The 27,462-nt window shown below is 33.4% G+C and overlaps 1 protein-coding gene across 1 annotated transcript in view; it reads right to left on the reverse strand.

Annotated features, from left to right (window-relative positions):
- The window catches only part of dpr8 (defective proboscis extension response 8), an 827,401-nt gene that overhangs the window by 346,523 nt on the left and 453,416 nt on the right, over positions 1-27,462 (reverse strand). The window contains exon 2 of the mRNA XM_072535913.1: positions 1,087-1,253. Coding sequence (XP_072392014.1) covers positions 1,087-1,253 — 167 coding nt within the window. The remainder of the gene's footprint in view (positions 1-1,086; positions 1,254-27,462) is intronic.

Genomic DNA, 27,462 nt, shown 5'->3' on the forward strand with positions numbered 1-27,462 from the left:
TACTCCACTATCTGCAGAAGTAGTAATTCTTGATCTACCAATAAATGCTCAATACGACTATTCAGAACAAATCCGCTTCTTAATAAAACCATTTTCTGACACTGAACTTTACTTTTCGTTGAAGAAAAATTTAAATTCAGCACCAGGTGCTGATGAAATTCGTTACTCAGTGCTATCTAATCTTTCAAAAATTAGTGAGACTGAGTTTCTGAATTTATATAGTCAAATTTGGTTACGCTGAATAAATATTCTTGATGATTGAGACTTTTTTACTATTCTCCCGATCTAAAAATAAGGAACACCACTGAATAATTGGAACTCTTACCATTGAATAGGCCTGGATTTATGTTTTCTTAAAGTATATGAGAGACTTATTGAAAACGGTCTCGAATTTTGTTTAGAAAAGAACGACCTTTTACCAAAAACTCAGTTTAGTTTGGTTTTAGAAAAAGTAAATCAACACAAGAAGGTCTCAGCCATTTATTGATAATTTATAGTTCCTTTACCTATAAGAAAAGAGTTAGTGCTTTGTTTTTAGATATAAAAGGGGCTTATGACAATATTAATATCCGCATCCTATAATAAGCGAAAATGTAAATAAGAATATCTGAAACCGTTACATAAAACATGAATAACTTGTATATTAATTGATCAGTACACGATAGATTAAAATAGAGATAAATTTAACACCTGGTATACATCTTTGGGACTACCACAAGGTAACAATTAAGTCCTCTATTATATATGCTGTATACTGCTGACTTCCTCAGCACATAAAAATCTTACAGTATGCTGATAATGTTGCAATCTATGTAGAAAATATGTCAACAGTTAAATGTAATGATTACCTTAAATCACCATCATTGAATATTTGAAGTTTTTTATATTTGAATTGTATTTGTACAAAATATAATAAAGAATTACCATTCTTAAACAATTTTTTACCAAATGACCAATAAGTATAAACATTATTTCTTTTACGAACTTACTGATAGATCAATCGAACTTGTCAAACTCTAGAAGCGAAGACAAATAGCGAAATAAACGAAAAAACCGCGATCCAATCGATAGAAAAGAGTTACTTACCGTCCGGTTCCCCAAGTTTTTCACTCGGCAATGGAGCATGACCGTTTTGCCGACGAGTCCGGTGATGTTGGAATTTATCGAAGTGTCGAAATAGGGCCCCGTGCCGGGTGTTGGCCATTCTTGCAAAAAGTCCCGGAATTTTTTCGACCCGACGCTCTCCTCTGCACCTAGGGAAGAAAAACGAACGAAGTTAGTATGTTGTACGGTATACGGGTAGGTTCGAGGGTTGGCAAATCGAGTTTAAAAGGGTTGGCAATATGGTAGCTTAAGGTTTGGGGTTGCTTAGATAAGCTGATATTTTATTTAAAGCATATGCTGTTTTTCTACCAGGAAAATTGAATTGAAAAACACGTTCATTATTCAATTAGATAAGAACGCACTATTGGTAATATTTATTCTAATAATTTGATAACGTATCAACTTTTACAACATGATGAATACCAATTATCACATATCTATTTTGTAGATTTAAGAAAAATGTATGTTTTATTCTGTCATTACATAATCTTTGTGTTTTGTAACATCATATATTGGTTATTAAATAAATAAATCTTCTTTTTCTTCTTCGTCTAGCCATTCACGTCCACATCTGAACATAAGCCTCTTCAAGTCTTCCTTTCCATTGTTTTTTATTGTACGCTACTTGTAGCCAATTTTTCCCAGCAGTCCTTTTCAGATCATCTGTCCATCTCCAAAAAACACCTGTTTAAAATACTCACCAAAGTCATAACTACTCGACTAACAAGGAAATTAGACGAATACCAACCATATGAACAGGCAGGTTTTAGAAAAGGCTATTCAACTTCCGATCACCTGTTAACCACAAAAATATTAATACAAAAATGTAACGAATACAAGTTTCTAGTTTTCCTAGCATTTGTAGACTACGAAAAAGCTTTCGATACCATAGAACACACGGCCGTAATAAACGCAATGCAAAATTGTAGAATAGACAGCAAATATATATACTTAATAAAAGAAACTATGAACCAAGCTACAGCTACATACTACCTAAATGAAAATGAACACACGAACCCTGTACCATTAAACAGGGGAGTCAAACAGGGAGATACTTTATCACCCAAACTGTTCACCTTAGTTTTGGAGGACGTTTTTAAAACCCTAAATTGGAAATATAAGGGAATAAACATCAATGGCCGCTACCTCAGTAATCTACGATTTGCAGATGACATAATCCTGATAGCTACTGACCTACAAGAAATACAAACCATGCTTTTAGAACTACATACCGAATCTTCTAAAATAGGACTGAAAATGAATTTAAACAAAACAAAAGTCATGCACTCCGAAGACACCGTGACGATAAAGTTATAGAAAAAGTTGAAGAATATATATACTTAGGACAAAAAATAATACTAAATAGGGAAATTCAAACTGAAGAAATAAAAAGAAGAAGAAAGTTAGCTTGGGCAGCATTCGGTAAACTGAACTATATACTCAGAAATCAACAAATTCAATTACATCTTAGATCTAAAGTTTTTGATGCATGCATTATTCCGATATTAACTTATGCGGCACAAACATGGACAATCACAAAAAAGAATATCAATATACTTAGAGTCACTCAACACGCGATGGAAAGAGCAATGCTAGGTATATCACTTAAGGACAAGAAAACAAACACATGGATAAGACAGAAAACCAAAGTCACCGATGTGGTGCAAAAATCATTAAAGTTGAAATGGGAATACGCTGGACATGTAGCTAGGAGCGATCTAAACAAATGGCACAGATCAGTTTTAACCTGGAGACCATACCAACACAAAAGACCCAGAGGCAGACCTCCTATGAGATGGACAGATGATCTGAAATAAATAAATAATTTAACAATTATAATCTTATAACTCTGCCAAACGCAGTAACAAACGAGGACGTGGAATTAAACAGGAAATGAAGGTGTTCTAAGAATAAGAATAAAATAAACTGAAGTTTTCTTCTGAATGTGCCTATCTTCTAGAGATGTTGGCAACCACATTGACCCATCTTATTCTATTTATCGGTTGATATTAGAGCAGTCCACTTCCTAAGATTGGCCAGCTAGGATATACGTTTACGTCCAGGGCCTCTCTTACCCTTAATCTTGCCTTGTAGAACCACATTTCAAATGCCTCTAATCGTTTAATGGCATCTTCTGCAGGGGCTTAGGTTTCTACTCCATAGAGGACTATAATACGTAACATCTGAGATTTCTGAAAATACTGGGGTATCTCCGGGTGCTTTGCATGTATAAAGCCTTCTTGGGTTTCATTTAAAAAGTGTATTGGTTACAAATATATCCGTCTCTTGGCAAAATTGGATGAAACTGAAGGAAACTGAAGTTTTACCGATTATTAAATAAGTGTGTTTATGTATCTTTTCCATGTATTGAGAAAATAAGAACTCAGAACAGTTGCATCAGGGCGAAATGTAAACAGTCAATACCATGACACTTTGATAGAAATAAAATTACGCTGATAATTTATAAACTTAAAGAAGACCAGGCAAAAAAAAGCTGCAGAATTATTGTAAAAATAAATTAAAATTCTTTAGTTCCGTTCAAAAACTTTTTTAGTAGATGACACTCGCAAAATACTACAATTTTCATATATATACCTCAGAAAATCAAGTTCTATCTATTTCATTTTGGAGAAAGATAAGAGCCCGTCACGTGTGTCTTAAAAGAAAGATATTAATGTTTTTATAAATCCCATGTCATTTCGCGTTTTGAGATATAACTGGAAGTTTTCTCCGTACATGTGTGAGCCCGACTCGAACAGTTTTTCATTTTCTTATTTCACAGAAGGCCCTTAGGTTACTGGAACGCCACAATAAAAAAGTGAATCTCTTGTAGGTAATCCTGACAGAGTGTCATGTCCTCTCGGTTTTCTTAAAGTTCGTGTGGAAATGGAGGTATTTTGTTTCTTTTGATTTAAATTAAGTAGGTATCACTATGAATAAGATTAAATTTAGTACGTTTGTTCTCGTTTTTGTTAAGGTTCACGTAAGTAATTTTGGAAAAAAAAACAAATTTTTGCTACAACGATCTACTAAATACCTGTATAGTCACTGTTTGGACCAGTACAGTTGTTTATATAATCACTCTGTGGGATAAACACATTAAAACCTATTTGAACGATCTAGCTGAGTATTATTACACTTCAATAACTTATTAACTGCATAACTTTAAGTAGATATATTAAATATGTCATTATTCAAAAATCAAAGGTATTAACATTTATAAATTAATACAATAATAAGAGTTTTTTGCCATTATCTCAGCCAATTGTTTATGTATTCTATAAAATTCGTAATTTAAAAAACTTTTTAAGATCTATAACTTTTACTTGAACCATTTTTCTCTAAAACGTATAAGAAACGTTTTATAGTCAAATAATACTTTTTTTACACTCATATTGAGGTATATGTTATATGAGTATATGTTATATACTTTGCCTTTAAGAGACCCATTTTAAAAATACCAATATACCTCTTCGAAATTATCAATGTTTTCTAAAAAACAGATACGCACACCAAGACAGTGGCGGAGTAGCTATCTTCACTAGAACAGATATACAAGCTGTAGCTGTAACAATTACTTACCAGAAACACATTAACATTTGCAATATATATCTGCCTCATTCCAGCTATCTCGATTTACAAAAATTTAGAAATCTTGTAGATCAAATTCTCAATCGATCAATCTTAACCTCAGACAATGGTTTGGATGCAGCTCAACTGAACTTTACTGCACGTAAAGAATAAGAAGCCCATCAATATCAGCTTATCATCATCATCATTATCATTTTGGCTTTACAACCCTGTGTGGGCTAGCCTCCCCAAGAATTTTTTTCCAGTCGTCCCTATCCATCGCCAACTTCCGCCAAGCACGTATTTCCATATTTCTCATATCTTGATCTATGTTATCTAGGAATCTTGTTCTGGGTCTTCCTCTTCTTCTTTGACCAATAGGTCTATCACGGAGCGTTTTTCTAGCTGAGTCGGTTTGCTTCATCCGCATTATATGGCCGACACACCTCAGACGTCCTATCCTAATGTGTTTTACGATATCTGGTTCCAGGTATATTCTATAGAGTTCGAAGTTGTATCGTCTTCTCCAGAAACCATTTTTAATTTACCGCTTCATAGATTCGCCTTATAGCTTATAGCTTATCTCCTATGAAATACTTTAGAATCATCAGTTGACAATGATCATTTTCCCATTTATGTAACATTTAATAAATTTCAAGCTCCTAAATTGGAGATGATTTGGAATGAGATATTTCATAAAAAAAAGCAAAAGAACTATATGGGAAAATTATGTCGCTTCTATAAATTTATCGACCTCTTTAGCTGTCCTAATAAACACCTTAACTCTTGTTCAAAACTAATTACTTGTAACAAACCTATTGCTATTACGATGTCGCTGAAATTTCTGATCAGGCATATAAACTAGCATTTAATCGCACAAATATTGAATCTGGAATCAAAGTTTCAGAGATCTGGCCAGTAAATGAAAATGTATTTCAAGAACACGAGTTCTATATTTCTTTAGTCACTGATAGAGATAATCCTGCTAAAATCAATGAAGATATTTATTTCAGACCCCCTATTAATAATCATAAAATAACTGCTGAGACTGAAGAACCTAAGCTGCCTATAAGTCACCAGAGGTAGTCCGCCCTTTACATAAGGCACCTCCAAGAACAAACATACAAAAAGGTCGTAAAAGGGGCAAGTGTCAAATCTTAACTGATACACCTGAGAAAAATGAAATAGAAAACGAGCACAAGGAATGAATAAAAAACATATGAAGAACACAGCTGTGAAAAGAACAATTATGGTCACCCAACCGAGAAAGCATCATTTAACAGGCAATAAAATAAAAAAGACCAAACCAGAATTTCTCCAATTGAAGGATCTCAACAATTCATCATCTTCTGACAACGACAACGTTGAAAGCATCTCTTACGATGATAGTTCGGTTCCGTCTTCTGAGCATAAGTCAGACATAGATTGTGAAGTACATATGTCTAAAAATAACAAACCAGACACACGAACAGAGTTTACACTGGAAACTGGTAGATTCTACCTAACAAAGCTTATTGGAAAGAGGATCGTACGATTTTATGTTGCTAAAATAGTATCTTTAACTCCAACAATAATGGTTAATTAGCTAAAGAAAATAATATTGATTTAAAAGCCTAATTAATATGAAGGCATATGAAATCGAAAAGGAAGACATCATTGAAAGCGTCGTGGAAGTTCCCAAAAATATGGATCCTCAAAACGTCAACAGGATATTTATACTTTTAACTTGGATTTTGAAAAGTCTTTGGTTGACTAAAGTTTACGTTACTTAAATTGTTTGTTTTTCTGTTTAATAATAATAAATATTTGATTTATATTATTGTTAACCCATTTTGCTTAAAATGGTCCTTATTCTAAATAAAACACAATAAAACAAATATTAAACGGATTTTGTTCCTATGTTACTTTAAATGTGTCTTAATTATTAAAATAAAAGTGTTGGTAATTATGTTAACCAGTGGCCCAAGGTACAACATTTGGTAGCCCAAGGTATAATACGTATTGTACCTTGGGCAAATTGTAGGCGTTCAGGAATTTTTTTTCTTTAAAAAAAAAAAAAACAACTCATGTAATCAGTTGTTATTTTTACTTTACACACTACAATAGTTTATACCTACCCCAGTAGGGTAGGTGTAATGTAAATTTTAAAAATATAACTTCCAATATTGTATTTGTAATACCTGTTTAAAAAAATCTTAGCCGAGGCACAAGCCTCTCCACTACATAATCTTATTAAAACTATTAAGTTTGTCATCCTACTAATAACCTTGAGTGGTTGATGTGGGATAAGTGTTTTTTAAATAAAAAAAATTTTTTATTTTTAATGATTGCTTAAAATAAACAAAGCATAATAAGCGGTCTGTCTTCAAGGATTTGTCATCAGCTATCCCTCATATTACCTTTTAGAACCTTTAAAAACCTGTATAAGAGTTTTACATGAAATCGATGCTTTTTTCGCAGATTTTTTGGAGTATATTAAAATCAACCTCTCTCGTAAAATGCAAGTTTACCTAGTTGTTTATTTACATTGTCGTCTTAAAATTATAATTTCTTGTTCCCTATTTTCACGAAACTCGAAAGCCTTAGTTTTAAAGTCAGCTCACACAAAAGTGTCGCAGCGAAAAATCAATATTTGGCAACACCGTCGGATTATAAAGGAAGATCGAGTGTCGGTATGGGATATTAAAGTTAAATAAGTGCAATTGTACGACGAGCAGAGCATCTCCGCTAAGTCGAAAAGTCACCGAACGATAGAAGATATATGCTCTCTTGGAATGTACTTAACGCGGCTGTAATTGGATGTTTGCCACTTTGTAAGGTATTACTGTTCTTTGTAAGCTATTAACAGGGTAACGCTGTGAAAAAAGGGTCGATTAAGGAGGGGATCTTGGGGATAATTTTAATGGCGTGACGGCAAAAAAGTTTGGGAGTGCTGGATGTAAGACGATTAATACCAAATTTGTAACATGATTTTCTTAACTTTATGAAAAGATTGCAAGTTTACCTATTGAATACTTTATAAGAGTACTTTAATATTTATTATTACTTAATTTTACATCCAGTGTTGCTGGCAGAGAGTAACCAGGGGCTCGATAGATGATGGATAACGTTGTACAAACATTGTTATATAGCCAAATACAAATACAACCTAAAACTAAATTGCAAGAAGACAAAAATAATGATTAATTATAATAACATGCTATTTGGGCTACACTATTAAGTGTGATACTTGGGATCACAGCTACGAAATAAAAGCTCGTATTGAAAAAACCAGAAGCTCTTTTAACAGCTTTAGGAAGATTATCTGCAACCTCTCTTTAAGTATCAATACACGCATAAGAATAGGTTTTTAGTGTCCTTCTCTATAGAGGAGGAAGCTAGAGCGTTACAGAAGGTGCCATAAAACGATTAGAGGTATTTAAAATGTGGTGCTACAAAAGTATGTTGAAGGTCTCATATATACACCACACAAGTAGTGTAACTATTCTCCAGAGAGACTTTTGTTGATTCTACAAGGCAAGATCAAGGGAAAGAGAGGCCCTGGACGTAGGCGCATATCCTGGCTGGCTAATCTTAGGAAGTGGACTGGTCTAACGTCAACTGATTTATTTCGAGCTGCTGTGAATAGAATAAGATGGCTCAATATGGTCGCCAACATCTCTAGAAGAGAGGCACAGTTAAAAGAATTTTATATCAGGAAGGGACTTTATCAGTAATAACTCATCATCATCATCATCAATGGCACTACAACTCTTTGTAAGTCTTTGCCGCGTTTACTATTGCCTTCCATGTTTGTCGGTCCTGTGCCAGTAATTCACATTTTTGCACTCCCATTTTCTCTAGATCTTCTTTGACTGCATCTTTCCACCTTTTTCTAGGGCGTCCTACCGACCTTCTTCCCTCTGGCCTTTCCCAGAACACATTGTTTATAAGGCGATTGTCGTTACTGCGTATCACATCAGTAATAAGTCCAAATTTATTATTCATGTTTGATGAAAAAAGAATAGATGCCTTTGAGATGTATATATACAGACGAATGTTGAGGATTCCATGGGTACAAAGAGTTACTAATGTTGAGGTACTTTGTCGCATGTGTAAACAAAAAGAATTACTAAGAATAATCAAAGAGAGGAAAATGCAATACTTAGGTCATGTGTTGAAAGGCGAAAGATATGAATTACTTCAAGTTATACTGGAAGGAAAAGTACAAGGCAAAAGATCAATAAGAAGACGCCAGACGTGGCTGAAAGACCTGAGGAGATGGTTCGACCGCTCATCCGCAGAGATCTTTCGCGCAGCAGTTTCCAAGACTACAATTGCCATTTGGATCGCCAACCTTCGAAAGGAGGTGGCGCAATGAGAAGAAGATTGGATGTATTTCAAGCTAATACGTGTGGTTGGGGCGCTTTTCTTTTCTCCCCAATTGGAGAGGTAGATGTTTCTTAGCCTCTTGTGACTCAACTGTGTGACAAGTTAGATGAGGACGTTTGGGGTCAGGGGTACAAAATCGTAATGAACCAGTTCAAGCTGTACCCTCAGGTACAGGTAAAAAACAGGCTTTTGAGCTAGGGTTATACAGAAGGATCCTGAATATACCATGGACAGACAACGTCACCAATGAAGAAGTACTACGGAGGATGAACACAACCGCGGATTTAGTCAATATCGTGAAGGGCCGTAAGCTGCAGTGCTTGTGATATATGATGAGAAATCAAGGCAGATATGAGCTACTCTAATGCATTTTGCAAAGTAAAATTAAATAAAAAAAGACCCCAAGATGAAGAAGAATATCGTGGCTTGCTCACCTGAGAGCATGGTGTAGAAAGACCTTAATACAGCTATTTCGTATAGCATTCAACAAAGTCATCATAGCCAGAATGATTGCCAACGTTCGAAACTGACAGGTCCCTTTGGCATTCCATTAGAATGGAAACATATTAAATTTAATAGAAATTAATTTATTATTGTATTTAATCTGCCTTAGCGTGTATCAAAATTAATATTAAGACACTCACTGATTATCCAAAGATAAAAGCACTTCTTAAAGATCACAATGAATCCATAAAAGATTACTATTTGGGCTTACTTAGAAAGAAAAAAAAAAGAAATAAACTTTATATTAGAAACGAATTATTAGGCTAATTATATAACATTTATTAGAATATACATTTGTCAGGAAATTCTATAACAAACTTTTTATCACTTAAGCACTTTATAAACTATGTTACTAATACGCGGTCTTTATATTTTTTTGGTATTAACTTTGGCCGAAAACGGGAGACACTGAGTCATACGGTTACATGCGATCTGAGAGAGTTGTTACAAGAACTTAGGGCCTTGTTAAATTGCAGTCTTATTAAGGGTAAGGCTAAGGGTAAAGTATTGTTACGCTAGGTTCATCTCTTAACCTAGAATATTAATAGTTTTTAGCACTTCACACGTGTAGCGCTTAAGAAACTTAGCCTTAACAAACGATTTATTTGCCGGTATATTTCATCGTGAAGTCAAACTAAATGGAGGGATGCTTTTGACAATGCCATTATAGATTCTGTGTTTATTTTCTCTCGAAATTATTTAATCCCACAGTAGGCTATTTAATTCTAAAATCAATTTATGACCGAGAGAGGTGTTAGACAAGGGTGCGCGTTGTCACCTGAGTAGATAGGTAGCCACTTCAGGACACTTTGACCTTTGACCCCATTTTTGGTGGAGGTGTGTATTATGTCACGTTTAATGTCAAATGTCACGTTTTATGTCACACATCACGTATTATGTAAGGTTTTTTCAGATGTCACGTTTTATGGCTAATGTCATGTTTTATGTTACACGTCACGCATTATGTCACAGGTTATGTCAGGTCACGTATTATGTCACGCCTCACGTATTACGCCACGTTTTATTTCAGATTTCACGTATGATGTCACATTTTATGTGATATATCATGTATTAGGTTACGTTTTATGTGATACGTCACGTATTATATTACCTATTATATCAGGTTTTATGACAAACGTAACAAAACACAACATTTGACATAAAACGTGACATAATATGTGACGTGTGACATAAAATGTGACATTTGAAATGAAACGTGACATAATACGTGACGAGCGACATTAAACCTGACATTCGACATAATACGTGGCATTCGACATAAAACGTGACATGATCAAGCCTCCACTAAAAAATGGCACCTTCACCAAAAAATTGGGTCAAAGGTCAAAGTGTCCTGAAGTGGCTACCTATCTACTCACCTGACTTATTTAACATTTATGGTGAACATGTAATGAGGATGGCTTTAGATGGAAGGGCCGGTAGAGTAACAGTGGCTAGTGGGAAAATTTCCAATTTAAGATTTGCTGACGACATTACACTTGTAGCAGCAAATGAGCAAGAAATGTTAAGTCTCCTGCAAAGAATTGAGTATTCAGTACTTTGTTCTAAAAACAAGTAAAGCTAAGACAAAAATAATGGTGGTCGACAGATTCCACTCTATTTAACTGACAAATATGTTACAGAAAAATACCACATTACCCGATGAGTCTTCTAACTAAAGTTTGGAAAGGCAGATCTCTCTCTCTCTATCTCTCTATCTCTCTCTCTCTCTCTCTCTCTCTCTCTCTCTCTCTCTCAAAATATTAAGATGAGACTGGTAAATGCCCTTATATTCTCAATATTTCTATACCGGGAGACTTGGACTGTTCGCGGACGTGAGCGCCAAAAAATTTATGCCTTTAAGATGTGATGCTGGAGAAGAATGCTGCACATACCTTGGACAGTTTTCATTCTAAACAAACTCGAGATTAAAAAAAGGCTGTCCACAATATGTCTGCAATATTGAAAAAAATCACGATCCTTAGTAATGGAAAAACTTCAAGAGAGAGAAAGAGAGAGAGAGAGAGAGAGAGAGAGAGAGAGAGAGAGAGAAAGAGAGAGAGAGAAAGAGAGAGAGAGAAAGATGCTATTTAATTGCCAAAATGACTTGTTATCCCTGTTTTTTTGTGTTTTAAATCTCTTCATTTAAATTGCCGTCATTGGTTATGTGTTTCCCTTTATATTAAGAATTTTTCACTATGATTTATTTATTAGTGTTGGTTTTCCAAAATTTAATTTTTTCGTCATCTTTGTAGCTAATATTTGCAATACATATTAACAACCAGACTAAACTGTAACTTCCTTGGATATTGATAAAAACATTAAAACCAAACCAAATCCTTTTCTACCAATCGAGACGCTAAAAAGTTATCGCCCATATCGATACATATTTCAGCTAACAACTCAATTATACAAGAGTACACGCAGCTCATGTTTTTTTATGAAGATCGCCGTGTAAACTCAAAAGGAGAAGTTACTTCGGTGGAACGCGGTGTAACATGGAACGAATAAAATATAGGCCCGCATTCGGGCCGTGGAACGATTTATTCTTTAAAGGGATAAACAAGAGAATGTTCAGATCTTAGAAGTGTTCGTGTTTATAATTTATTTATTTTATAATATATATATCGTACAACTTTCGTAATATTACATATTAATATAATTAATAAATAATTTAAAGTTTTCTAAACTTTAAATCTAAACTAACATTAGATTTAAAATTCTAACGTCACCTAGGAATAAAATCTGAACAGATAAACTGACAGATAAAATAAATTAAAATTATCTGATATAAAATATAAAATATTTATTTGCCAAATTAAATTCTGAATAAAATGTTATTTGCAAAATAAATTGTATTTATTGTGGTTCGTTATTATGTTGTAGGTTATCGCGAAATTAAAAATATAACCTAAATATTGTTGTTTAGTGTAGGTTAGAGACATGGATATTCAAAGATTTAATGAAATCGGAGAGTATAATCAGTATGATGTTTAATGTTTATAAACTTATTGCGAGAATATTTGAATATTTGATTCAGAATAATAAATTTTAAATTTTGTAATGATAAAGACTTTTTTAAGAGGTTACTATTAAGTAAATCGACAGTGATCTATATTCTGAGAAAATAGTGTAAATAGTTGTTAATAAATGATTATAAAAGTGGGTGTTTACATATTTTTATTTATATAGTTTAGAAATTGAATATTTTTATAATCTTGAAAATTAAAGAGTGGATTAATTAACCTTTTTCAAGAGATAATGGTGCTACTGATTGAATAATAGTAGTATCGGATTCAAAAATAAAAAATAGGTTATCAGATCCCTTTAATAATTATAAAATATATTCAATTATATATCAAAACACTTATAATAAGCATACAAAATATCCAGAGTGTAGTAGGAAATTTTCAAAACATTCAGTAAATCTTCTATATAAATATGGAATATTGATTTCACATTCTGATAATTTCGTGATATTTTTTGAATATATTTTTCTAGGTATCTACCATGTAGGCAAATATATTTTTTTATTCTTAATAAGAAGCTTAAATGGAGATAATAGAAATGAGTTCCTACGAGGAGATTCTGATTATTAAGTAAATCTATTTTTAACAAGTCCACTAAACAATCCAATTTGTAGATTGAATTTCATATTAGAACCATCCATGCAACATAACTTTTTATGTACGGAAGAGAAGGTTAAGATACTATTTATGTTCTAATCTACAGCATCATTTTACGAGTATAACCTAGTGAGAGATCAAAATTAAGACAATTTTAAAGATGAGTTGCTAAATAAAGACATTACTATGTTTGAGCTAACCTTATATAATGTTTTAGTGTTATGGAAAATCCTGGAAAAAATCATTAAACATGTATTATTTTTTTTATTAGTTATTAAATTTTTCTTTACATAATTTAATTAATTCAGACCCCTATAGTGTATTGTGGGCATTGACATATCTAACTAAAATAAAAGAAACGGAAAGTTGTTGGATAAGATCGTATAAATCGGAGCTCTGTAAATTAAAGTAAGGAGGAGTATATACACTACAAATGACTATGTTATTGGGACACCAGACAGTTATTGCTATTGCCTTTAAATTAGTACTTGAAGAAAACTCTTGGTGATATACTTATATCTTTGGATGTAAAGATGACAGTTTCGTGACTTGCAAACGACTAGTTCTAATATAAATATCTTCTTCTTCTTCTTCTTTTTATATAGACATGACTCTGTCTGTTTTTTAATGTGCCTCTAGTAAGTTGTCGTTCCATCATTTTCGTGGTCTTCCTACTGATTGTTTTTCTATTGGGGAACCGTCTGTTGCCGTCTTTACCACTCTATTTATTGTCATTCGGCTTATATCATCGTTCCATTCTGTTCTTCTATTTCTTACCCAGTTCTTGATGTTCTCCACCTTGCATCTACGTCGTATTTATGTACTTGCTCTGGGCTACTCTGTCCCATAGTGTCTTTTCATCAATTTTTTCAAGTGTTTTCATCTCTGCTGTTTCTAACATCCTTTTTGTCTTCTCTGTGTCAGGTCTTGTTTCTGCCGCGTATGTCATTATTAGTCTGATGACTGTTTTGTAAATTCTGCCTTTCGTTTCTTTCTTAATATTTTTATTTATTGTTAAATTTTGGCAGCCTGCGGCTGTGTTTGTTCTATTCATTTAATCTTCCACTTCAGTTTATAGTTTTCCGTAGCTAAATAATGTGATGCCTAGATATTTAAGCTCCATCATTTGTTCTATTATCTGTCCTATTATAAATGTAGTTTTTTCATCATCATCAGTGGCATTACAGCTTGTTATGAGCCAAAGCCTTTTTCAGAACAATCTTCCATTCGCCCCTACCTCTGGCAACTCTTCTCCATGCTTTAACTCCTGGTCTTTCCACTGGTCCTCTTTGGTTGAAAATTTTTCTGATCGTTGCATCTTCATCTCGCCTAATTACATGTCCTATCCATCGAAGGCGTGCTAATTTAATACATTTTACAACGTCAGGTTCCCAAAAACTTCTGTATAACTCAAAGTTATATCGCCTACACCACAAACCCTGTTCTTGTGTGTGTGTGTGTGTGTGTGTGTGTGTGTGTGTGTGTGTGTGTTTGGTGAGTTGGCTTGGAAACTAGTCCTTTAGCTGTTGTTGGACTTCTCCATATATTTTCCTTAGAATTTTTCTCTCGAAACGTTTAAGCAATTCTTGGTCGTTCTGTGTAAGTGACCACGTTTCTGACCCGTAGTTTTGACCTAACAAATTTTTTTAAGAAAGGTTTATCAGCAATAATAAATTACATTCCGGTAAACAAAGGAAATCGGGAAAGTGATGAGATATAAGAGGTTACAGATGGTCTAGGCGAGGATAAAAACCATCCCAGTTTCACTGGGTTAGCGTGAAGATAAAGTGATGGATAATGTTAATATTAATGAGACGATTTTTAAGATAGTTGGGATGTTCCAGACGCATCAAACTTGTTTTCATCATCGTTCGGTTCTTTGGAGATATTAGAGCTCAGTGAGTTTTTGGATTCGTGTAAGTCATATTTAACTGATTATAAAGTTTTTTTGTTAAGCGACTTATTCTGTTCTTCAAAAATCCATCTGTGAAAATTGAATGTACCAGTTATAAATTAAAAATTAGTGCTGTGACATTATTTGTGAATTTTACTGCCTCGGTGTATGGTTTACTACAACCGAATGAATTTTTTGTAAATGCGATCATGTTATCAGAAAAAATTGCAACAGATTTTGGGGAATTGATCGTACATATTCTTCATGGACTGTTTTAAAGTTTTAAGTGAGAGAGTTTTGTGGAGGAGAGCTCACCCTTTGGTTTTTTGGTATTTATTTTGGGAGGAGGCATCCTATCAGAACTAGTTTTGGGGTTATCATCGGTAAAACTGGTTTTAACTTTAAAGTATCCATGTTTATTTGTGTAGGTGAGAGGTGCAATTGGATGATCTATTTCCGTTGTGTTTTAGGTACGTTCCACACTGCAGTCTTTAGTGTTTTGTTAATTGTTTGCTGAATGTATACTTCTGTCTTCGGTATTGTTGATTGGTCGATTGTTATTATACTAGTTTGGGGAGTTTTTGGACAGTTTGAGATAATTTGGCCGATCAGCTCGCAGATACGGCATTTCATTTTGTCTCTCGATAGGAAAATCCTATTTTCATTACCATCAACTGGGATTACTAAAGAAATTTGGAGTTTTGGAGACTGAATGTGTTAGGTATATACAGATTCGATTACTGGATATTCTAAAAGCAAAATATGTATATTTAGAACCAACAGCATCACCTACTGCTTTTACATAATCGAATAGTTTAAGATTTTTAGCAGCATGCATTACTATAGCTTGTTTCTTGTTTGGAAAAGACGACTTAGGAGTCGATATCAGTGGAGAAACATATAAGGGACTTTGGCTTGAATTATTATTATCTGTATTTTTAGATATCGTGTAGAATTAGGAATAATTGGTGATCCATTTGATGTATCGCTAACGAGCGTTTAATGTACTAATTATTATTTGTACGAAAAAACGTAAATAAATATTTTGATACATACTATTTTAGTAGTAATAGTTTTATCGATAGCATTACGATTTATAAAGATAACAGAGCGAAGCACGAAAAGCTGTTTACTCGTTTAGGTACACGCTCTGGCTTAGCATAAATATTTGAACCTCACCAGGTGTTATTTTTAACGCGAATAACCTTTCTTTAATTCTCAAGCCTGTACGTTCTATTAGTAGAATTATCCTGCTAATACTAGGTTGTCATTGCCTTTGATTTAAATGTATGCCAATTTAACCTGTTGTCTAGATGATGCAGACAGCTTGCATGTATTTGCTCATTTGCAAATATTTACTGCATATAAAAGTTTTTCATTAGACAGTGCCAAATGACTAGATTCCTTTTAAAATTTTCAATTTTTGTTAAATAAATAAACTCTATCGATTCCTTTTAAAAAAAATAACGTGTTACGCCTTTGAGAATTGCAAGAGAAAAATAGGTTGGAAGAGCAGCGAGTGTTTGGTATCCAGCGAGCGAAGTCGATGAATTGATAAGGACACCATGAATGCGGAGATCGGGACGTGACTTCGCAGAAAACGACTGAATTTTTACTTTTCAACGGCCGCCGCCCGGTTTAGATCCGGATGGCGATGGAGATAGCGCTTGATAATGTATCGGAATTTGTGTATATCTTTTTTGACTTACTGCTCTCGGGTATACACTTTGATCTTTTGTAATATTTACCTTGAAAGAGGAAATTCCAAACCGAGACTGGAATGTGATAAGAAAGTATATGTGGACTATTGAGAAACATGTTTAAATAACCCAGTCATGAATATTGGAAAGTATATTAAAAAAAATTGCGATTAAATAACTCATGTCAGATGAAATTCGATTTAAATTTGGTCCCTTATTTCTTGACTTTAATTTTTTTTCGTTTTAATTTATTTTTTGTTTTTTTGTTTGTATTTCGATTAGACGAGAGATCCAGATAATGAATGTGATACGGCTTGATTGCGGCATGCAAAAAATCGCCATTGTTATTTATACCTGTGCAGTTCTTTATGTTCCGTATATTTGTTTGCGACCTACTCCTCTCTTGCCTTCAATCTTTCCTGCATGGTTAGTTGTTGGGTTGCGTATTTTTATCCTCTCAGAATATGGCCGAGGTATCCAATTTTTTACACCTTAATCAAATTGAGTAGTTCTCTCTCAGTATTTGCCTTTCTTAAGACTTCCTCGTTTCTCACCCTATCTGTTCATGGTACGCGGAACATTCTTCTCAACTTCCACAACCTTCCATAGAGGTAATAATCCGCCAATGAATAAGCAGAATTGTTTATAAAAAGGAAGAAGAAGAAGATGTTTGTTACTTACTCAAGATTTGGAAGACTGGTGAGAAAATTTATTAGATACCAATCAAAGTGTTATATTGGGAGGCTATGACTATGGTTCGGAGTTTTCTGGTAATTCTCACTTTGATTATGGTTTGGAATTATGATGTCCCACAACAACTGGGTACTAATTACGATACCATAGAGCCCCTTGCACAAGTGAAGCGTTGGTGTGCAAAACAAAAAGAAAAAGTGGCAGAGTCACAACCTCAGTTATTCAAATCCTACAATTTATCAGTGGGAAGTGTAGACTTACTTGATCAAGGGGTAAATAATTACAGAATTGGCATACATGGAAAAAAATGGTGGTGGGTACTCTTTACCCGTATTATAAATGTGACAGTTGTTAATGCGTGGAAACTATGTAGGATTACAAATGAAAATGACAAAATAGATTTGCTACTATTTCAAAGAAATATTGTCCGCCATTACTGCAGAGCTTTCAACAAAGCCATACAAAGACGATCCAAATCAAACCATCTGGTTCGCTGCCAAAGAGTATACTGGATACTACTGATGGCCATTTACCTAAAAGAACCACGAACCCTCGAAGATGTCGCTAATGCCACATGAGAGTTAAATGGATGTGTGAAAAATGCAATGTAACTCTTTGCACTGAGAAGAGAGAATGTTTTAAAATAGTTCACTTATAATTAATATGTGTTTTTATGTATATGTATGTATTTTTAATAAATGTTTCCTTGGCCTGTATCCATTTTTATGTTCATTATTTCTCTTCTTCTCAGTCCTAATCCCTTTTGGGATGTGGTGAAACCATCAGGCCTTACAGTTTTTGCACGATTTCTCTCCATCCTTCTCTATCCTGAGCTAGTTGTTCGGCTTCATGTAACCCTTGGTTAATCAGTATTTTTGTTTGATCTACCCAACGGCCTGGAGATCTTCCCCTAGGTCGTTTTCCTTTAACTCTACCCTCGGCTATCAGTTTTTCCATCGTACCTGTTCTTCTAGCAAATGTGTCCAAAATACTGCAAATATCTCTGTTGTATTTGTTTAAGCAATCTATGCTTTACTTTAAGTTGTTTTAATATTGATATGTTAGTGCGATGATCAATCCAGGATATTTTCAATATGCGGTGGTATACCCACATTTCAAAAGCGTCCAGTTTATTTTTATTCGCTTTCTTTAAGGTCCACGTTTCGGATGCATATTTTGCTATGGAAAAAATGAGTGCCCTTACCAACCTAAGTTTTGTGTCATTCATTATTTCTACTGGTTATATATAATTATATTTTATATTGGTTGTCCCAGTGTACCTGCTTGGGTATACCATTTTTTTTTTTCAAAACCCAACTTAAAAAATGTACAAATTTTTTTTTTATATAATTATGATCATCATTAAAAGCAACTCCTAAAGGATTTAAGTAAGTATTTTTAGTGGTTTTTTTGGCAATGGGCATTAATGGGCTAAACAAAGCTAAAATGGGCTTTTACACTGAACAATTATTATAATCAGAAAGCAGTGTAAATGTTCCATAAAATGTTCCATATATATGACACACAAAAAAAAATAAGAAAAACCAAGTAGGGTTTTTGTATATTTTTACGGTAATCTTGAGTTCAAGTTTGTAATTATAGATTTTTTTGTAAAAAATAAAAAAATCATGCAGTAAGGGGTTAATTTATAGTTATAGATTTACTGCTCTTTTAAAAGTTATTTTAGTACACAGCTGACATTTGTACCTTTAATTTGGATCCCAAATGAATCATTTTGGACCAATAGGACCAATATTTGGGGTCAAATTTCCCTGGGTCTGTTTTTACATTCTTATCTGGCTATGCCTTTCATAATTTATACTAAACCAAGTGTATCTGCGGATACACTTGGTTATACTTTTAATTTAGTATGATATTTTAAGTTTAAACTATTATAAACTACTGGAGTAAGCAAGCACTGGCATTTTCTTTGAAATTGAGACCATTTCTGTAAGTTTAATTGCACAATTACCAAACGATTAAACTGAAATAACATTCAACATTTAACATCGTATAAAATTTCGCTCAAGTCTGAAACTTTCCTCCCATTTAGACAGTTACCGTTTATGATTCAATTTTACCCAAAGAAGCAGTTCGAACGATAAATCCCGAAGAAGCGGCAACACCGGATATCCGCTTAATGGATACGTTCGAGCGGAGTTGGCGCTTTTGTTCTCCTAATACGATTTAAAAGCATCCACAAATGTATGTCTGATACCATCCGAATTCTGGATAAATATATGGATGCTCTGAAATCCGGATTCGGGGCCTTACTTGCAGCTTCTTGTACGTGGCGGAGCGAGGAGCAGCACGATGATTATCAGACTCAGCCGATCGGCAAACGGAATGTGTTCGGTTTGTTCATTCGGTACGTCTCTAAATGCATTTCTCTATTTTATGTAACGCTTTAATGTTGATGTAATCTAGTTTTAAATCCCTTTATGTACGGAAATGGTGTTAACAAATATAAGAATAATAGAAATACAAGAATAATGAAACAAGAACTCAACTAGTTTATTCATTGATCTTGAGAAAGCATATGGTAGAGTTCCTCCGGAGATTTTGTGGTGGACGCTAATAATAAATTGAAATCCATACAATTAAAAAATCCTTAGAAAAGACACTTCGTAATAAGGACACTTAATAAGAGATCAGAGAAAAAGAAAAGATAAAAGAATAAAGCCTAAAAGAAAAGAAACCGTATTTATTTTTTGTGCAATTTTTTCAATATGTCAGTTAACTGACTATTTATATTTAAGTAGCGGACCAACATCGAGTTTGTTAAATGAAATTTTTATTTTGCGAGAAAAATATACAATATATACAATGACCGGAAGTAAAAATATTTTTATCAATAGCTCAAAAACTATAAATGATAATTTCGTGAACTTACATTTTTGAACTCTACGTTGAATTCTCTATTGATTTGACTAATAAAAACTAAACCGGAAGTCGACCTCAAAACCGGAATGCAATTTTAGTTCATCAAATGTCGACATGGATATCATTTAGCAGTTAATTTTGCATGCTGATCACGAATCCGGTGTCAGATTTTATGCGCGTTTCGGGTCACTTTCGGTGTCGAATCGCAACCGGAAGTACATATTTAGATTCGTCTCGACGAGACCTTTCGATCCATATATACATTGTGGGGTCTAAAACTTAAAGTAAATTTTAACTTCCGGTCATCTCAAAACCGGAAGTGAATTTTTGTACCAAAAGTATATCTTAACAATCTCATACGTAGGACTAATAATATTCCGAAAAAATATTTTAATTATCTAATATTGTTTTTGAGTAAAGTGGTGGACAAGAAAAGGGCTTATCTTTTTAGTATATAAGATAACACAAGCAAAAAGGCATTAAAACATTTTATAAGGACACCTTTGCAAATGTTTTAAAAACATAAACTTTCGAATTTGCACCAAATAAATGAAAAAATATATTAAATTTCCAACGATCTCCTTAGTGATTTCATAAACCTTCTCCAGCAATCTTTTAAGACTTTAATAGCATTTTATAGTAAACTAAAGTTTAAATATGGAATTTTTCGGAACACTACGGAATGTTTAACGGCTTGCGTTAACGTTTTTTGACGTTCGGTAATTACAGCTCAAAGACTTTTATACGCTGTTTGTAGGCTCTTTGTTAAATAACCTAGATTAAGTAATAAAATTACAGTTCTTTTTGGTTTGCCATACAATACAGCACGCTCGTAGTGGGATAATTGTAACAGTTTAAAACCAGGTCCCTAAAAAATTACAGTAATTTAAAAGTAAGTTTATTAATACTGTCGTAATTTTTTACTGAAGTCAATTATTCTTAAATTATGTTTTTACTTTAAATATTACACTTCATTTTAGACAAGGCGAAAAGCTTGGGTTCGTTCGGAAAATTCAATTACATTTCAAATCTTGTTCTATCATTTCCCGATAAGTATATTAGGATTATTTAATTCTAAAATATTCTTTTTTAATTGTTAGTAAAGCGGTTATGACAGGGCGGGTGCTTGGACTCCTGCGTGTATAAGAAAGAGAAACAAGATCTATGGCACAAATTTTTGCTGGAGCGAATTCTCATTGTACAAATGAGCGACCTTTCTGTCTATACTTTTCCGTGCTCGAATCGTCAGCAATAGAATGTTGACGAGACTCCAGACACTACTACACTAAACACTAACCAATACCTTACTGCTACTGAGAACAGAGGGCTTATTTAAACTGTCGATGGTGACGTGGTTTTGGTGGAGGTTGGCAATTTATTTGCATACATTTTTAAACACAATTGAGCAAGTAACGTCACATTATTAATTACAGAATAAAATATATTAGATTAAAAATATACTTATCAGGGAGAAGGATATGCCAGGCACTCCGCCAAAGTATAGGGCTCAATGTCAACCAGGTGGTAAAATACCTTTTTTTTAAAAGCTCTATAGTGTGTTTCCTATTGAATTTCAGATGGAAGACTATTATAAAATTTAACACACGCATACAAAGGAGTTTTATCTGTTATAGATAATCTGTGAAGTGGCAAATTCAAATTAAGGCTTCTTGTAGTTTATTCATGATTGGGAATCAGGTGATAAAACAAAGTAAAATTTTTAAAAAGGAGCATAATATATTCAAACATATAGATGACTGAAAAAGTGAGTATATTGAGTGATTTGAATCAGCCTCTACAGGATTCTCCCGCCTTTAGTCCTAAGACCACTCGGATTGCCTTTTTTGGACTATAAAGACAGTTAAGCTATCTACTGTAGCACCCCAGAAGATCACTCCATATCGCATAACAGAATAAAAGTTTGCATATTATACTGATAGTAAAATCTCTTGATCTAGATAGCTCTTTAACAGTCTTAATGAGTAGTAGACTCTATTCAGTTTTTTTGCTGTATTTTGTATTTGTTCTCCCCAATTCAGATTCTGGTCAATATGAAGACCAAGAAATTTAACTGACCTAGCAGGTTTCGTGTTTTGTGATAGAAAATTGATTGTATCTGGAAACTGTTCTCGTGACTGGCTGATTCTAAAGTAAACAAAAACTGTCATATCATTAAGCAACAACCGATTTCCACTAAACCACTATTCAGCTTTGCTTAGAATTTGCTCTGCTACTGTGAGGAGTGTTTCTAATGTTTTTTTTCCCAGAAAAGCACATTTGACTCATCAGCAAAATTTACAAGGTTTGAGAAACTACTAACCACCGCATTTGGAAGGTCGTTTATGTAGACCAAAAAGAGAAAAGGCCTCAAGACACTCCTCTGTGGTATGCCTTATTTTAAATTGATGGGATTAGAGTAAACCTTACATCTCCTTTTCTCCAGGCATACCTTTTGCGACCTATCTGTGAGAAATGATTTTATTCGTTTTAATGCCGGTCCCTGTCTTCCATAAAGATATAATTTTTGTAATAAAAGAACATGATCTAGGCTATCGAAATCCTTAGATAGCACCTAGTGTTTTCATTTTTGACTCTCGTTTTTCTACATTTTTTTATATAAAATCATAGACAGCTGTCTCAACAGATCTACCTGCGAGCAAACCATGCTGTGAACTACTAAATAAGTTGTTTGTAGTAAAAAAGTATTGTAGTCTGAAATATATAGCTTTTTCGAATATTTTTGAGAATGATAGAAAAAGGCTTATTGGTCTATAGTTCTCCATCTTAGTAACATCACCTTTTTTATGTAGTAGCTTGACAATTGGCAGTTTTAAACTTTGAAGAAATTTGCCTTGTCTGAAAGAAGCATTAATTATAAAAGAAAGAGGAAGAGAAATCTCTAATAAAACATATTTAATTACCGCGGGGATCAGCGCGAAGGTTGGCGCGAACATTTGTGACAGTAGGATTTTGATTGTCGGGTGAAGCGGGTGATATTTTTTTTATATAAGAGGTCTTCATGTCGAAAGTAACCATATTTCGTCATCTCTTTTATTGAGAAAATTTGGTTTTTACAAATTCCTATGATTTTTCAGATATTTCTTGGTTTATAGAAGCGGATGGGGACTATGGTTCTGGAGATTTCAAACTCAATTTTGTGACCTGTATGCTGATAGTGTTGATCTAGAGCTGAAATTATCGAAATTGTATACAGAAATGGAGTGTTCAGAAGTTCTATTTTGGATTCTACGATTTGTTTGACGTATATAGAGTCGGGAGCAGTCTGCACAAGTAATTTCATAAACTTCGTGTTGTTCTTTTGATATAAGAAAGCAAAGCTTTTGTATGATGAGGGTCTGAGTCTTTGGGTTAAGACTTAGTGGGAGATTAATGTCTATGGATGTTTCTATTAATGTGATTTTTGTGGTAATCATTTTGGATAAGGGGTTGTTTTAAACTAGAGAACTCAGCGGGTCTACTTCCATAATCGCAAAGCCGTATTGATCTGGGGACAAGAATATGAATGACTTAATTAATTTGTAAAGGTAAATCATGAGAGTGGACATGTATGCAACGATTGATATGGTTGATTAATATGGTTTTTCATAAACAGAGTGATGCAAACCTTGAGGTTGGTTTTTCTGTATGATAACATCGAGAAACGGTAGGGGTAGGACTTAATCAGTTTCCACCTCCATCATAAACTAAATACTTCATTCAAATGTGTTTAAAAAGAGACCAAATCATTCCTGCTATGGGGCTAAATGACGAATGTATCGACAACATATCGTAACCAACATGTGGGTTTGAACATTAATGTGGATAGTGCTCGCGTCTCAAAATCTTCCATAAAGATATTGGCAATTACTAGAGATAGTGTGCAGCCCATTTGGGTACTATTTATTTGTCTTTATAATTGATTTTTTTTATTTTTCAACGACTTGACTTCCGGTCGAATTTAAAAGAAATTTTTTTATGAAAAGTGTCTCCCAAATTAAAATACATTTTAGGGAAGACACGTTCTGCAGTGATGAAAAACAACTTAAAGTGCGAAATTGTTTTTTGTATATCTCAAATCCTTAACAATAAATAAAATAATAATAACCTTAAATAGAATAGATTTTTTTAATAATTAAAAATAGGTTTTTTCCAATATAGGAACTAAAAGTATCCTTGATCAAGACGATAAAATATTGGTTCGCGTTGACGATAATCCTCAAACAAGTACATAGCGTTTATCTTCAGCTTTTTTAGAAATCGCAAATTTTCAGCTTTAAGAATGTAACACGTCATAAACTATAATCGTGCGATTTTGTTCCTGTTGTCACTAAATATTCAAATAAAATAACAAATTTCTAAATGATAAGAATATTTTGTCAAGTTTTCTTTGTACTTTTTAAGTTAAGAAATAATTTTTGAAACTGAATGTATGTGAATAATAAATTTCTCAAGCCCCTAGTAACCTAAGAAAAAAAGCGGAAAAAGAAATGTAAGGGAGTGTGTGGGGGTATTGGAGATATCTGTTTACATATATTACAGTTTGTTGATGACCAAGTTATCATAGCCCATAGCATATACGACCTTCAACATAAAACTAAAACAATAGAGAAATAATACACACAATGTAGATTACAGCTTAACACGCATAAAATATCTTCTAATTGGAATTTGAAGAGATTTTTCATCCGAACTGTCCTACATTCTTTTAGAAAATAATAAAATAGTTTTGCCATGCAGCGCTTAGTTATGTACATAGATATGAAGTTTGATAGATGGTAAGTATTTTAGTAAAAGTGTAGCACTTTATTTTGAAGTCCCCTCGTATATGTGTTAATTGAAATCCCCTTATATATGTATTATGATAACGAAGAATTTTTTCAATGTTTCTTAGTTCGTATCCTTCAATTTAAAACCCAAATAATCTTTTTCGTCCTTTTTAAGTCGCCGCCGTCGACAATAAATCTTTTTATTATTTGTTTATGTCACATGCGCAAATTCTTCGATATTTCTTTGTTCAAACTGCCCGATATTGCGTTTTCAAATTAATCTACGTCTTAATTTCCGTTGTGTTTAGTTTATAAACTAAGTGCTTTGTTTGTTCTAACTTATGCGAGCAATTTTTAAAGATAATTTTGTCACTTTCGTTGGAGCCGCGGTGATCTCCAGTGGTCCAGCGTCATGTCCAAATTCACGTTGAATTCTTCAACCTTGAATTCTTACCTTGAATTCACGGGAAATCTTCGTATTACGTTATGAAAATCAATTTTAGTAGCAGTTAATCGTCTAATTAAGAGGCAGAGTCATAAGTTTTGTGCTCAGTGCCGGCTTCGGTCTCAAATGGTCGATCCAATGTGCAGTGTGAGATCCAGTCCCTTTTGTTCGTGTGTTCGTGTCCAGGATTCAACTCCATCCACGTTAGATTTTCGTTCCTGAGCATAGAAATGGTTTTTTTTGGCCCTGTTGCAGAATATGTCCAGATAGATGTCCATGGATGTTAACAAGTTTTTTTGAAAGTTAAGTGCGAAATAGTGAAATCAAGGTAACATTTAACATATTAATTTTAAAGTAAAGACAGACATTTTTTTGCTAAAAGTAATAATTGCTTTCATACAAAAAAGAATTTGTAATATTTATAGTAGTAAATTTTATGGTTTGACTTTAGCTGTCAATTTATTTGTTCAGTTTTTTTAAATTTAATGTTAATTTATGACAGCCCATTTTAGCATTTTTGATTTGTTTTGTTTTCTTTAAAAGAAAGGTTAGCTTACATGTAAATTTTGTAAATTTTTGTAGTACTCCTGGAAATTGTAAACAGATGACGCATGTAAGTTTTTTTTGTATTTTTGTATTTTGCACCTATTGTTCTTATATTCTTGTATTGTCTTTTTTTTGAGCATTCTTGTGTTCTCTATGTTTTGTAGCTGTTTGTGGTGACACAAAAATAAATGTTAAATTTTGTTTGTTAACATTTTGTTTATTTTTTTTTCTAACCTTTTTTTTGAGTTTAATTTGAAACAGATTTTGAATGTTTTGCATTTCTAATAATTATATCTCCAGTTACAAGTAGCTGGTTGTAATAGGTATAATTAGGCATCTCAAGTGGCGCCCTATATTAAATTTCTTGAGGTGTTTCCGGTTTATTTTCATTCTGATTGTCCCAAGAGATTTATGACCCTTTATTTCATTTTTCTGTAGTTACCCCAATCCAAACCCCCTTGTCTTTTATTTATCCACGACCCCAGCTCTCCTACCAAAACCTGAGTGCCCGTTCGCACAAGTAGCGTTTATTTTGCTTGCCCTTCTCCACCCCCAGTAAATTCTTCCCCCAATTTTCTACCCCTGGTATGAATGCCCCCTATGGTAGGCAAAATATATCGTTACAAAAAGAGGAACTGATGCAACTAATTTAGTATAAATATTTTGGTAAAAGTTAGAGGTGCTAATATTTACATATTTTCATGTTGAATAAAATTACCTTATCTTATAGATTAGTTTTAACATAAACATGGTTACTGTAACAGTAAAATTGACGAAAATACAAAATACTAAACAAAAATAACGGAACAGCTCCACACCGTCTGTAAAATAAAAATATTAAAGTGTTTTAACTCAAATACATTAACATTTTGTAAAATATTAAAAGAGAAAATAATAAATCTGTTTAAACTGTAGACTTTATCCTTTTCATATTGTAAATTCAAATCTAATCAAGTATCATTTGACTAAAACGCCGAATAAATAACCCTCTTCAATCGAGTTTCTTTAAAGTTACTACCTTCTACAGTCTCCACAAAAGCGACTGATTGATATACATCTAGAATAAACAAAGTAGACAGCTAGCCTTCCCTCTCTTCACTAATATTCATCTTGAAGAGGGTCTGGAGAAGGTTAGGATGCACGTTTTCATTTACCGAGCTCTCGGAAAATTTCTTTTCTATCCATCAGCTGACAGTCCGTCGTTCTTTCGGTGTCGTTAGACCAGTTAATAGAAAGCAAACATTTTTTTTTATGTTGAAGGTGAAGATTTATTTTGTACAAATTATCTCAGTGTATATTACTGTGTGTAAAGATAATCAAATTTGTGATATATATCGCCGTATAGGTTTGAGCTGAAATA

Source organism: Diabrotica undecimpunctata, chromosome 6, assembly GCF_040954645.1.
Source record: "Diabrotica undecimpunctata isolate CICGRU chromosome 6, icDiaUnde3, whole genome shotgun sequence".
In the NCBI taxonomy this organism is placed as follows: domain Eukaryota; kingdom Metazoa; phylum Arthropoda; class Insecta; order Coleoptera; family Chrysomelidae; genus Diabrotica; species Diabrotica undecimpunctata.